Here is a 12,027-nt window from a genome sequence, read left to right as displayed (position 1 = left end):
CTGATTCTGCATTCACCTTACAAGAGTTGTGCAAATAACAGTCAAGGTACTGGAGAAATACAAAGCTAAACATCTCTAGGGTATCTGTAAGCCAATTGATTTCCAGTGGATTCTCTGGGTCCCTTGTTCTTCCTTCTCATGTTGACTGCCTAATATTTGACCACATTCCTGTTTGTTGGCAACTCTCACAAGAGCGCAAACTAGAGAATGCAAAAATGAAACATAAGCAAATTAAAGCTACTCCTGATTGCAGTCAAGAGGACTATGCTGGAATCTTGGGACAGAGAGAAAACACGTGTACTATTTAAAAGTATTCACAGAACCTACTTTCATATTTCTAAAGTAAGGACGGTCGTATACTTTCTTCATAAAGTTTTGGTGATAAGTTGTCAGTCCTCTATATCCAAATTCCAATTTATATCACATATCGTCTGCCCATGTGGCCAAGTGTTGGCAGTCATCTCATTTTAAGCATTAATCCTTTCTTTCAATTTTGCAAGGATAAAAACCCTGAAGAAATATCTAGAGAGTAATTAACATATGGCTAAAACTATCATGGGAAATTTAAAAAGATGGATTAAAGGGTACAACTGGGACCTGTTGTAAATGAGAGGAAACTGATTGGTAAAAATATGGTTTTTTCTTCACTTGCACAGGAAAAAAATCTTATAAAGGCTTTATTTAAAAATCACAGCAAGGCATCTCTTAGAGAAACATTTCTTCATCTCATACAAATTAAAAGTGTAGAAAATATTTGTTCTTTGTAAACGTACTTGAATGTAAGTTCTATAGGAAGAGAGAACTTTGTTTCATTCATTACTGACAGTGCCTATAATAGGCAATTAAGGAATATTTTTGAATGAATATAGCATACACGGATTGACACAAGGGTAGGAGTCCATCTGCCTCTGCAGATGACCATACACAATTTTAAAAAAAGAGATGAATAATAAGTCAGAATTTTATTGGTACCTAGATAAAATGCAACACAACTACTCCTATACTTCCTAAATCATCCTTTATAAACTTCCAGAATTTTGTTGAAGAACTCACAGTCTATTTGCAATATATATATTAGTATATACATACACATGAAATGATTAATATTTTCAACCAGGAAAACATGATTTCTGAAAATGACCAAAATAGACACTTCATGATAAAAAAAAGAAAAAAAAAAGGTGAAAGTTTGGGGGGAAAAATTCAACTACTCTATGTAAAAGACTAGCTCTAAAATTTATTTTCTTTTTTAAAAAAACTATTATCTATAAAAAATTACAGTAAAATTTTTGTTATTTAGATTCTAGGATAATATAAAAGTAGCAAATAAGTAAGTATAACTTAAATAAGTTATACTTACTTATTTGCTACTTACTTATTATTTATTAATAATATAGTAAATACCAAAGTAAACCAATTTTTTAGAATTCTTAATATAAAAACACAATTGATGTGGACTATAAACTCCACAGACTGATGTAGGTATCTATAGACCTTGTCCTCGGGCTAATTATAAATTAGCTCAAAGTTTGCCAAAGTAAATAGCACAGCTTACATACTTCTTTGCCAACTGTCTCATAAAGCAGATGGAACCAACAATCTAAAGGACAATGAAAAATAACTTTTTTAACAAATCCGTTTTCTTCTGAAGTTGTATGAAAAGAAAGGTCACTTTCTCACTAGCTTACCTTTTGATGTCCTAATCATTTTTTGATTGTACACATTTTTATGTATTATGCTCTATTTATGCATTCTTCAATAGCATCTTTATTTATGACTTTGTGAATCAACATCTTTGTGATAGGAGGCGAAAGTCACTTAGCTAATTACACATGCTTGATAAGCTGCATAATAATAACCACTGCAGCATTGTACATTAGTTGAAAGCATGTAAATTACTGCAGTTATTCTCATTTGGGAAAAAACAAGAGACTTTTTTTTTAGTTACTTAAAACATCTTTGTTGCCTCCATATCCACCTTCTTAAGTATACTATTCTTTCAGCCCAAATCATGACGTTAATAATAAAACGAAGGTTAAATCCAATTCTATGAGTCTAACCAAAGAAATAAGAACAAAAACAAAATTCCAATTAATGCAAATACAGTTGAGGACTTGGTTATATGAAGCTTCTTCCAGATAATGCAATTGCAGTAAAAACGAACAGTTTAGACACTCCCCACCCCACACTGTTGTTGTAATGAAATCTGACTTGGTCCAGCCAGGAGATTAGAAGTGCATACAGAGAGAGAATGTACAGCACTAGAATATTAATATGACTTCTGTATGAAGATTGAAAATTCGGCAAAGTTATAATAAGGTCAAAATAACACTTAGATAATTTACTGCCAGAGAAAATCATACTCTCCTATGAGTGATTTACTGGATGTTATATAAAAATGGAGTGTGGACAAGCTACATTCAGATGCAAGCTTGCAGCTGTCAGTGTCTACATTTGCTCAATCTGGCTAGAGGATGATTTGAAGGTTGATTTAATTGTAGCTTCTGAATCATGTTCTTCCCTATGTTTTAAATTGTTTAACATAAATATAAAAATGTTAAAGCAATTTTAAGACTGTAAATATTTCGTATAAAAAGCTGCAAATCCCTTTTTTTTTTTTCTGGAGGAATGACTGAAAATAGGAAGACTGTCTGGGAAAATATACCATTACTTAATAATGGTGATTGCCCAATAGTTACAGCAAATATGAGAAAGTTCATAGGGTCTTCAGAGAGAACTAAGGATAAACAAACAAAACCTAGGTTTTTGTCATCTGTTTCCTATAAAAGAAACAGGAATCTATTATCTACTAAAAAAAAAAAAAAAAAAAGGTTCAGAGATCAAAGTTGACCAGCTGGGAAGGCAACATCTTTGGTTACCCTGCCGGCAATGTAATTACCTAAGTATCTTCTCTATACCCAAACTCAAAGCAGAGATTCAAATCCTGCCCATGCTACCAGCACCAACACAAGGCTCCACCAAGGAGCTTTGTCAACGTCTAGTCAGCTAGAGCTCTCCTCAACCATCTCTCTCTTCTTTGACAGGCTTCATTAAATTCCAGGTGTCACCTAGCCATTCACTTCCACCATCAGCAAATCATCCTTAGGGAGAATATCTTGTTCCTCCTCTGCAAGCTGTTTCCCCCATTTTTTTATTTCCACTTTTATACATACCTCCTTTTCTACATATTTTCTTGCCGGGTTTTCTGGCACATTCCTTGGATATTCTTTTTACTGAAAAATGAATAGAAGACTAGAAAATAACATGGCGCTCCATCACAGACCGCCGGAACATGCAACACCACTATCTAACTTAATATGCTCCTGCATTTACTGAGTGCGAGATCCCCGACTTGGCTGAGTCTGCACATGCAATGGAGAAATGTTGATGCATCTTCTCAGAAGTCATTCGGTAGGAAATGGAAATTAGGAACCCATTTCTACCTAAATATACGTGCTGCAGAGGAAAGAAAAGGAGTAGGCACAGGGAAAAATAAGAACAGATACACTAACACATATAAACAGAGAGGCATGCACGCATGTAAAATATGTCTACATGCCAACAGGAAAAGCCATGCATGCTATCAGTGCATACAGACTAATATCGTTAGAATAAAAGAGAGAAATAGAAATATATCTCCCTGTTTTTCCTGTAGTAAACTCACCATCCTCAGTTGGGACGTATATGTTTAAATACAGGCAATCTTCACTCTGGTCTTGTACATACGATGAAACCACATCCAAGTTATTAGTAAACCACACAGGAAGCATGACTTCCGGCAATCTGCCATCAATGATATTCTGGGGGCAGACAGGAGCAAACTGAGTAGCATTCCTGATGTCGGACCAAGGAGACGGTGGTTCCGGAGGCTGAAAACGATGTTCCCCTGTTGGCGGGGCTGCATATGGAACACCAAGAAACTGAATAACAGGACCCAGAATTTCATTATTGAGTTCTTTCTTGATCCCTCTTATTTTGCCAAAGTTGGTAGTCACCAGGGGGTCTGCATCATCCAGTTTTTGTGAGAGCACATGGGCAGCGTGAAGCAAACAGCTTAACACACAAAGAGTCAATGAGGCACCCAACCCCCTGTGTACCAAGCAGGTCATGACTGCTCTCCAAACATAATCCGGCCACTTGCATCTGGGCACTGCCATGGTCCCACATTAGTTGTGTAGTTGTCTGGTTACAGTGAGTCAAAGGTATTTGTATCCACTTGAGAAAAACCGTATATTGGTAGACTACACCTCTGATTTCTTAAAGGCGAGTTTGTCAAGAAAAGCTCAGAAAGCTCTTCGTGCAGCCAGTATCTCCACTGATTTCATGTGTATTGAAGTAACATCTTCAATTATCACTATTTATCAGACCATATCCTATTGACTATTCTGTTTTCCATCGTAGCAATGTGGTGAGAGTGGCCACTGACTGTACATTTCCCGCTTACAAATCAAATCCAGTTGGCTGCAGGTCTATATCCTAGAGAAAATGAAAATAAATAATTAGTACAAACGAGCTAAAATAGAGTGATAACTAGATGTTTTACAAGCTACAGAAATACATTAATAGTGGCTGGAGTCAGGTGAGTTAAATGCTACCACAGGAAAATTATGCTTTGATGTAAGATGACAGGTAAAATAACCGAGTATTAGAATATTGAGAAACTTGCCTCCTGACTTTATACACATTTAACAGAAAGCAGTTCTTGTCAAAATATACAGTGTCAGGAGCATTTCACAATACAGTTTTTTTTTTTTAAATACTGAAGGCTTATGTTAAATTTTTCCTTTATTGAAGATCTTCAATCATTTTATGGAACCATAGTATTAATCATCAAATATACTAAAAATTAGGACTCAATAGCAGAAAACCTTTTTTAAAAAATATTGGTAGGGGATTAGTGGAATCGAAATAAACTTTGTAAGAATGACTATGTTTATTAAACAAACAAAGTATGGGCCCAATCCCATGTTATACAGATAAGACAAAAATAATTTTAGAACAAGAACATCAATGCTAGCTCAACTATAATCATTTAAGTGCAACTAATTCTGAAAGAGATGGGCATACCAGACCACTTGACCTGCCTCCTGACATATCTGTATGCAGGTCAGGAAGCAACAGTTAGAACTGAACATGGAACAACAGACTGGTTCCAAATAGGTAAAGGAGTACGTCAAGGCTGTATATTGTCAGCCTGCTTATTTAACTTATATGCAGAGTACATCAGGAGAAACGCTGGGCTGGATGAAGCACAAGCTGGAATCAAGACTGCCGGGAGAAATATGAATGTCTTCAGATATGCAGATGACACCACCCTTATGGCAGAAAGTGAAGAAGAACTAAAGAGCCTCTTGCTGAAAGTAAAAGAGGAGAGTGAAAAAGTTGGCTTAAAGCACAACATTCAGAAAACTAAGATCATGAAATCCAGTCCCATCACTTCATGGCAAATAGACGGGGAAACAGGGCAAACAGTGGAAACAGTGGCTGACTTTATTTTTCTGGGCTCCAAAATCACTGCAGATGGTGACTGCAGCCATGAAATTAAAAGACGCTTACTCCTTGGAAGGAGGGTTATGACCAACCTAGATAGCATATTGAAAAGCAGAGATATTACTTTGCCAAAAAATGTCCATCTAGTCAAGGCTATGGTTTTTCCAGTGGCCATGTATGTATGTGAGAGTTGGACTATAAAGAAAGTGAGCGCAGAAGAATTGATGCTTTAAACTGTGGTGTTGGAGAAGACTCTTGAGGGTCCCTTGGACTGCAAGGAGATCCAACCAGTCCATTCTAAAGGAGATCCGTCCTGGGTGTTCATTGGAAGGACTGATGTTGAAGCTGAAACTCCAGTACTTTGGCCACCTCATGCAAAGAGCTGACTCATTTGAAAAGACCCTGATGCTGGGAAACATTAAGGGCAGGAGGAGAAGGGGACAACAGAGGATGAGATGGTTGGATGGCATCACTGACTCAATGGACATGGGTTTGGGTAGACTCCCGGAGTTGGTGATGGACAGGGAGGCCTGGCGTGCTGCGGTTCATGGGGTCACAAAGAGTCGGACACGACTGAGCGACTGAACTGAACTGAACCTTATAAGGTCAGTCTCCTTGCTATTTCTCAAAAGTATACACAAAGTCATTGGCTACAGTTCCTTCACCTTCAATTAAGATTCAAGAATTTAAAAGACAAATTACCATTAGACACAACTTGGAAAAGAGACAGAAGTTGGCATCATTATTTGCAGATTTTTTTAACCATCTAGTTATATATTTTAGGCCTTCCCTGGTGGCTCAGTAGTAAAGAACCCACCTGCCAATGCCGGAGACATAATATATATATTTTAGATATCAGTAAAATTGCAACAGGAAAATGAATTTTGAGTCAAAGTCAATATATTTTAAATTAGAAATGTTCTTACTATCTGACAGAAATCAAAGGAACAGTACAAAAAAGAATGTGGTAGTTTAAAAGAACAACCATACCTAATCATAACATCCTGCATATTGACACTAATCAAACATCTAACACTGTCTACCCAGTCCAACTTAAGACACATCAGAATAAAATGTAACGTTCAGTGCCATGCATTTCACAGCATACCTTACATTAACTGCAAAATACCAAACAACTCAGCAAATTTGTCTTCTCTTGTTCAAGCAACTTTTTAGAGTGCTTAGTTTGAAAACAACAGTGTTGTTTTGTATTATAGATGGTTCTATCCTGTCATTTTATGGGAAGATTCCTGAAGAAGTGCTGGTCTGGCAGTGAGGCTGCCCTGACTTTGTGTTAAAACTATATAGGGCAGCAGGAGATTTGATTCAAGCCTGGTGTTCCCTTAGCTCTGAACAATTCATCACAGATGGCAATAAGGAGATAAATGTCGTTCTTCAAGAATATCTCAGTCTGTGTTAATTCGCATACCTTTGCTGTGAAAGCATATTAACATACAAAAGTCAGGCTTAGACCACCCCATTTCTGTGCCAGAACTCCAGCATCTGTTGAAGATTTAGCTACACAAACTCATTTCTGTTGAGTATGTAATGCTCATTCTTGCACAGAATTGTGGTGGGCCGCAATTAGGTCTTTTCTGATCACATTTTGGTCTTAAACAACTAGGTCTTTCCTGGTCACATTTTGGTGTTAAAATGCAGCATTTTTGACACCTAAAGTAGAGAACCTGTGGTAAGGATTTAAAAGTCTCCAACACCATATTTTATACAGCCTAATCTTCAATAGTTATTTCTAAATATTCATTACACACTTACATGCTCATCAATAATAAAAAAGTACTTGTTTGGTTCCTAACAAAATAACTCTCATTTTCATGCTCACAAATCCTTAACTGTGTTAAAAATAAAAGGGCTGCTGTTTCCCACTAATGTGCTACTTTAACACAAATTGTAGAGGATGAGAATTTTGCATGCCATGGCAAGTTTTAAAATTCTAATGTTTAGCTTTCGAGGTTACAAAAACATCCCATTATACATGGGCTGACCTGTACAGGGAATTATAGTATGACCCTAAATAGTTTTCAGAGGTCACTGTTATAACAACAGTTGCCCAAGTGCAATGTACAAATATGGCTAGTTTAAATAACCGAAAATTTAAACGTGTGTGTGTGTATTAGTTGCTCACTCATGTCCAACTCTTTGCAACCACATGGACTGTGTAGCCCACCAGGCTCCTCTGTCCATGGGATTCTCCAGGCAAGAATACTGGAATGGGTAGCCATTCCCTTTTCCAGGGGATCTTCCTGACCCAGGGATGGAACCCGGGCCTTCTGCATTGCAGGCAGATTCTTTACTGCCTGAGCCACCAGAGAAGCTGTGTGTGTGTGTGTGTGTGTGCGCACGCCAAAATATAGACTCTCAAATTTGTTGTTAGGAAATTTTTCCTATTTATTGGTGTTTCCTTGGTATATGCCAAACCCTTAGCTTTTAAACCTTTACACCTCATTTAAAACAACCCTATAAACTGGGTTCAACAGTTATTCCCTTTTTACTCACAAGGTATCAAGACTTAAAGAGGTTAAGTGCCTTGGCCCTGGTTCTCAGCTCATCAATAGCAGATCCAGGAGCCCACTGGCATCTAATTTAAAGGCCATCCTTTTGATCATTACACTAGATACAGTCTCTAACTTCACAATTAACACTTTAAAAAAAATTGATCCTAGTGCCTTTAAAATTGAATTGTAAAAGTGTTTTATGTTCCTTCAGAAGATAGACTCTAGGTAAATTCTCTGACAATTTCATAGAAACAGAAATTTAAATGCTTACCCTGTTCTTATTGGAACTTTGGATTTTGTTACCTTTTTCTAATGACTTTTAAAAAAATTATTTATTTTAATCAGAGGATAATCAATTTATAAATTATTTATTTATTTATTTATTATAAATCACTTTATTTATGTTTTTGCCATTCATCAACACGAATCAGTCACATGAAGACATGTGTTCCTCCCACTCTGAACCCCCTCCCGCTTTCCTCCTCACCCCATCCCTCTGGGTTGTCCCAGAGCACTGGCTGTAGGTGCCCTGCTTCATGCGTTCACTTGTATTGGTCATCTATTTTACATATGGTAATGTACATGTTTCAATGCTAGTCTCTCAAATCATCCCACCCTCCTCCCACTGAGTCCAAAAATCTGTTCTTTACATCTGTCTCCTTGGCTGCTCTGCATGTAGTATCGTTATTACCGTGTTTCTAAATTCCATATATATGAGCTAATACACTGTATTTTTCTTTTTCTTTCTGACTTACTTCACTCTGTATAATATGCTCCAGTTTCATCCACCTCATTAGAACTGATTCAAATGTTTTCCTTTTTATAACTTAGTAAAATTCCATTGTGTATATGAACCACAACTTCCTTACCCATTCATCTGCCGATGGACCTCTAAGTTGCTTCCATTGTAAATATTGTAAATAGCTATTGTAAATAGCACTGCAATGAACATTGGGGTAGATGTGTCTCTCTCAATTCTGGTTTCCTCAGGATGTATGCCCAGCAGTGGGACTACTGAGTCGTATGGCAGTTCTATTCCCAGTTTTTTAAGGAATCTCAACACTGTTCTCCATAGTGGCTGAATCAGTTTGCAAGATTTTGTTACCTTTTTTTCACCTTTTTTAATTTTACATTGAATGGGTGTTCATATGCATTTACACAAGATCATTTTAAAATAATGATGAGTAACCAAAAAAAGCCCAAGTTTATAAGAGCACAAATGTCCATTAACAGATATTGACAGATGAACTATGATATATTCACAAATTAAAATTCTACACGTCAGTGAAAATAAGGAACATAGACCTAAATATCAACATGAGTAAATCTTAAAATTTTTGAACAAAGATTACATACAGTAAAATGTTATTTAAATAAACTTTAAAATATGTGAAACAAAACTATGCATTATTCACAGATGGATGAATATGTAATAACACATGATTTATTATCCATGGGTAGGAAGAAAAGGATATAAAATTAGTTCTAGCAATTAATTAATGCCATTAATTGATTAATTGGAACTATGAATGATAACCTACAATGGGACCGTAAAAGACCACAATTAACTACAGCAAGTTCTAAAAATCTAAGATTTTGATCATGTTGGGTGATGTGTATACACACATGTGAATACACACGTGTGCACACACACCTTTGTTGAGGAATTCTCTACATTTTTCTGAATGTTTGAAGTATTTCATAATAAATATTGATTATACATTAAAATAATGAGGTCAGAAAATCCTTATTCAGCAGTCCAGGCAAGGAGATGAATTTACTAATCCACACTGGATTAGCTTTCCTCTGACTTCTTAGTAGGTGAAGATAACTAACTCACAAAGTCCTCCATTATTCTTCTTTGCTTAAGGCATGTGCAATTCCAAAGGGACTGCAAAAATAAAACAAAATCAAATGACAAAAATAACAAAACAAAATAAATAACATTTAAACAAAACATCAAAAATGGGAATATATTATCTCCTGCATTAATTTATCATAATACCTGGTCCATTAACTAGTTTGTTCCTGAGTGACCCAGATCAGAGATGATGTTAGAAAGAATATAAAGAAATTTCTAGAACATTAAATATTCACAGTAGGTGGACACATTCATCCAATTCTTTCTTTACTCAACAAACATTTATTGGGTATCCATGATATGCATGCTGTTGTGATAAATCTTACAAGAATTTAATGATAAGTACAGCCTACTAATTGTTTCCAAGTAGCTACAATATTGAAAAGAAACATCACATTAAAAATGGCTCTACTGCAGGTTGGAATGTGACATGTTTTCAGTAAATATATAATTACAGGGAGTTGGAACCCAGGAAGGTGTCTGCAACTTTTAGCTTTACATAGCCTATTATGTTGTATTTTTAATATTACCTATATATTTTCTATTTTACTTTGTTTTTACTGATTGTTTTCATTTGTTCAATCCAACCCCACCTACTGAATTTTTTATTCAGGGGCAAGAATTTTGTGTTATTTTTATATCCATCATAAAATCTATGTGAAAATCCTTTACCAAGTGTAGGCATAGGTTGCAAATGATCTGGACTGACCACACACTTATTACCAAAGCTGCTTAAAGTTTGACCAATGCTACACAACCGATAGTTGTTATTCACCATAATTATATGCCATAAAGTCACTGCAAACACTGAATTGGGAAATATGGATCCATCGCTCAAAGAGAAATGGGTGTGTGTGTGTGTGTGTGTGTGTGTGTGTGTGTGTATGTATATATATGTGTATATATGGGCTTCCCTCACAGCTTAGTTGGTAAAGAATCTGCCTGCGATACAGGAGACCCCAGTTCGATTCCTGGGTAGAGAAGATCCACTGGAGAAAGGACAGGCTATCCACTCCAGTATTCTTGGGCTTCCCTTGTGGCTCAGCTGGTAAAGAATCTGCCTGCAATGCAGGAGACCTGGGTTTGATCCCTGGGTTGGGAAAATGCCCTGGAGAAGGGAAAGGCTACCCACTCCAGTACTCTGGCCTGGAGAATAGTCCATGGGGTCACAGAGAGTCAGACACGACTGAGTGACTTTCACTTCACACTTCACACATGTATATACTTATATACATATTTCACATTGTTGTGAATGAATTCATCCCGGTAGATTCTATTTTCTTTATTTTACAAAAGAGAAAACAAAACTCAAAAGTGTTTAGTGACTTGTCTGAAGCCACTTCACTAATGGGCTTCCCAGGTGGCTCAGTGGGTAAAGAATCCCCCTATAATGCAGGAGATGTGGGTTTGATCCCTGGGTCAGGAAGATCCCCTGGAGGAGGGCATGGCAACCCTCCTTGCCTTGAGAATCCCAGGGATAGAGGAGCCTGGCAGGCTACAGTCCATAGAGTTGCACAGAGTCGGACACAACTAAAGCAACTGAGCATGCACGCACCTCATTAACAGCTGGAATTCAAATCCCCTCTACCTCACCCCAGAGCTGGAGCTTCTTGCACTGCAGTGCACTTTCTACTGTCTCCATGCTCTGATCATCTCTGTGTGGGAGTTGAAGCAAGAAGTCAGATCATCACCTTGCTCAATCTCAGCAGGAAGTGTGCTCATGTGGTGACTCACATTTTTTGCTGCTTTGCTCATGTCTGTGAATGACTGCAAAAGCACTATGAGTATTGACTTTGGGGTTAAAAAAAATTTAGTGAACAGGCAAAACTGTAATACAGATCCAGGAATAATGAAGACTGACTGTATTAACTAAAGAAAAATTATGTTTTGTATCTATGAATCTATAAGTTATTTTGAGGTCAGAACATATTAGCCTTGTAACAGCACTTAGTAATAATAATGGGATTTAAGAGTTGCATTTCATAATAATAATGTCATAAAATTTCATTTAGTAACATCTGGTTTCAGTGGAGTGTAGCAGTTTCAAAAGCCAAGCCTGGCCATGCAACTGAAATGTGCTTTCGGGAGGAGCTCACTGTAAGAGAACCTGACCATCAGCAGACTGTGGGCTTCCTATACCAAGATGCTTCACATTCACACTGG

The 12,027-nt window shown here is 36.9% G+C and overlaps 1 protein-coding gene across 4 annotated transcripts in view; it reads right to left on the bottom strand.

The window, feature by feature from the left end:
* The window catches only part of NLGN1 (neuroligin 1), a 969,997-nt gene that overhangs the window by 757,734 nt on the left and 200,236 nt on the right, over positions 1-12,027 (bottom strand). For all 4 annotated transcript variants that reach the window (XM_086394734.1, XM_086394727.1, XM_086394719.1 and 1 more), the window contains exon 2: positions 3,665-4,476. In XM_086394734.1, the coding sequence (XP_086250860.1) occupies positions 3,665-4,157 (493 nt within the window). In that variant the 5' untranslated portion in view covers positions 4,158-4,476. The remainder of the gene's footprint in view (positions 1-3,664; positions 4,477-12,027) is intronic.

The sequence above is a fragment of the Bos grunniens genome, chromosome 1 (genome assembly GCF_055505025.1).
Source record: "Bos grunniens cultivar Pamir isolate PY7600 chromosome 1, Bosgru_T2T1.0, whole genome shotgun sequence".
In the NCBI taxonomy this organism is placed as follows: Eukaryota; Metazoa; Chordata; class Mammalia; order Artiodactyla; family Bovidae; genus Bos; species Bos grunniens.
This window is presented reverse-complemented; position numbering and strand designations above follow the sequence as displayed.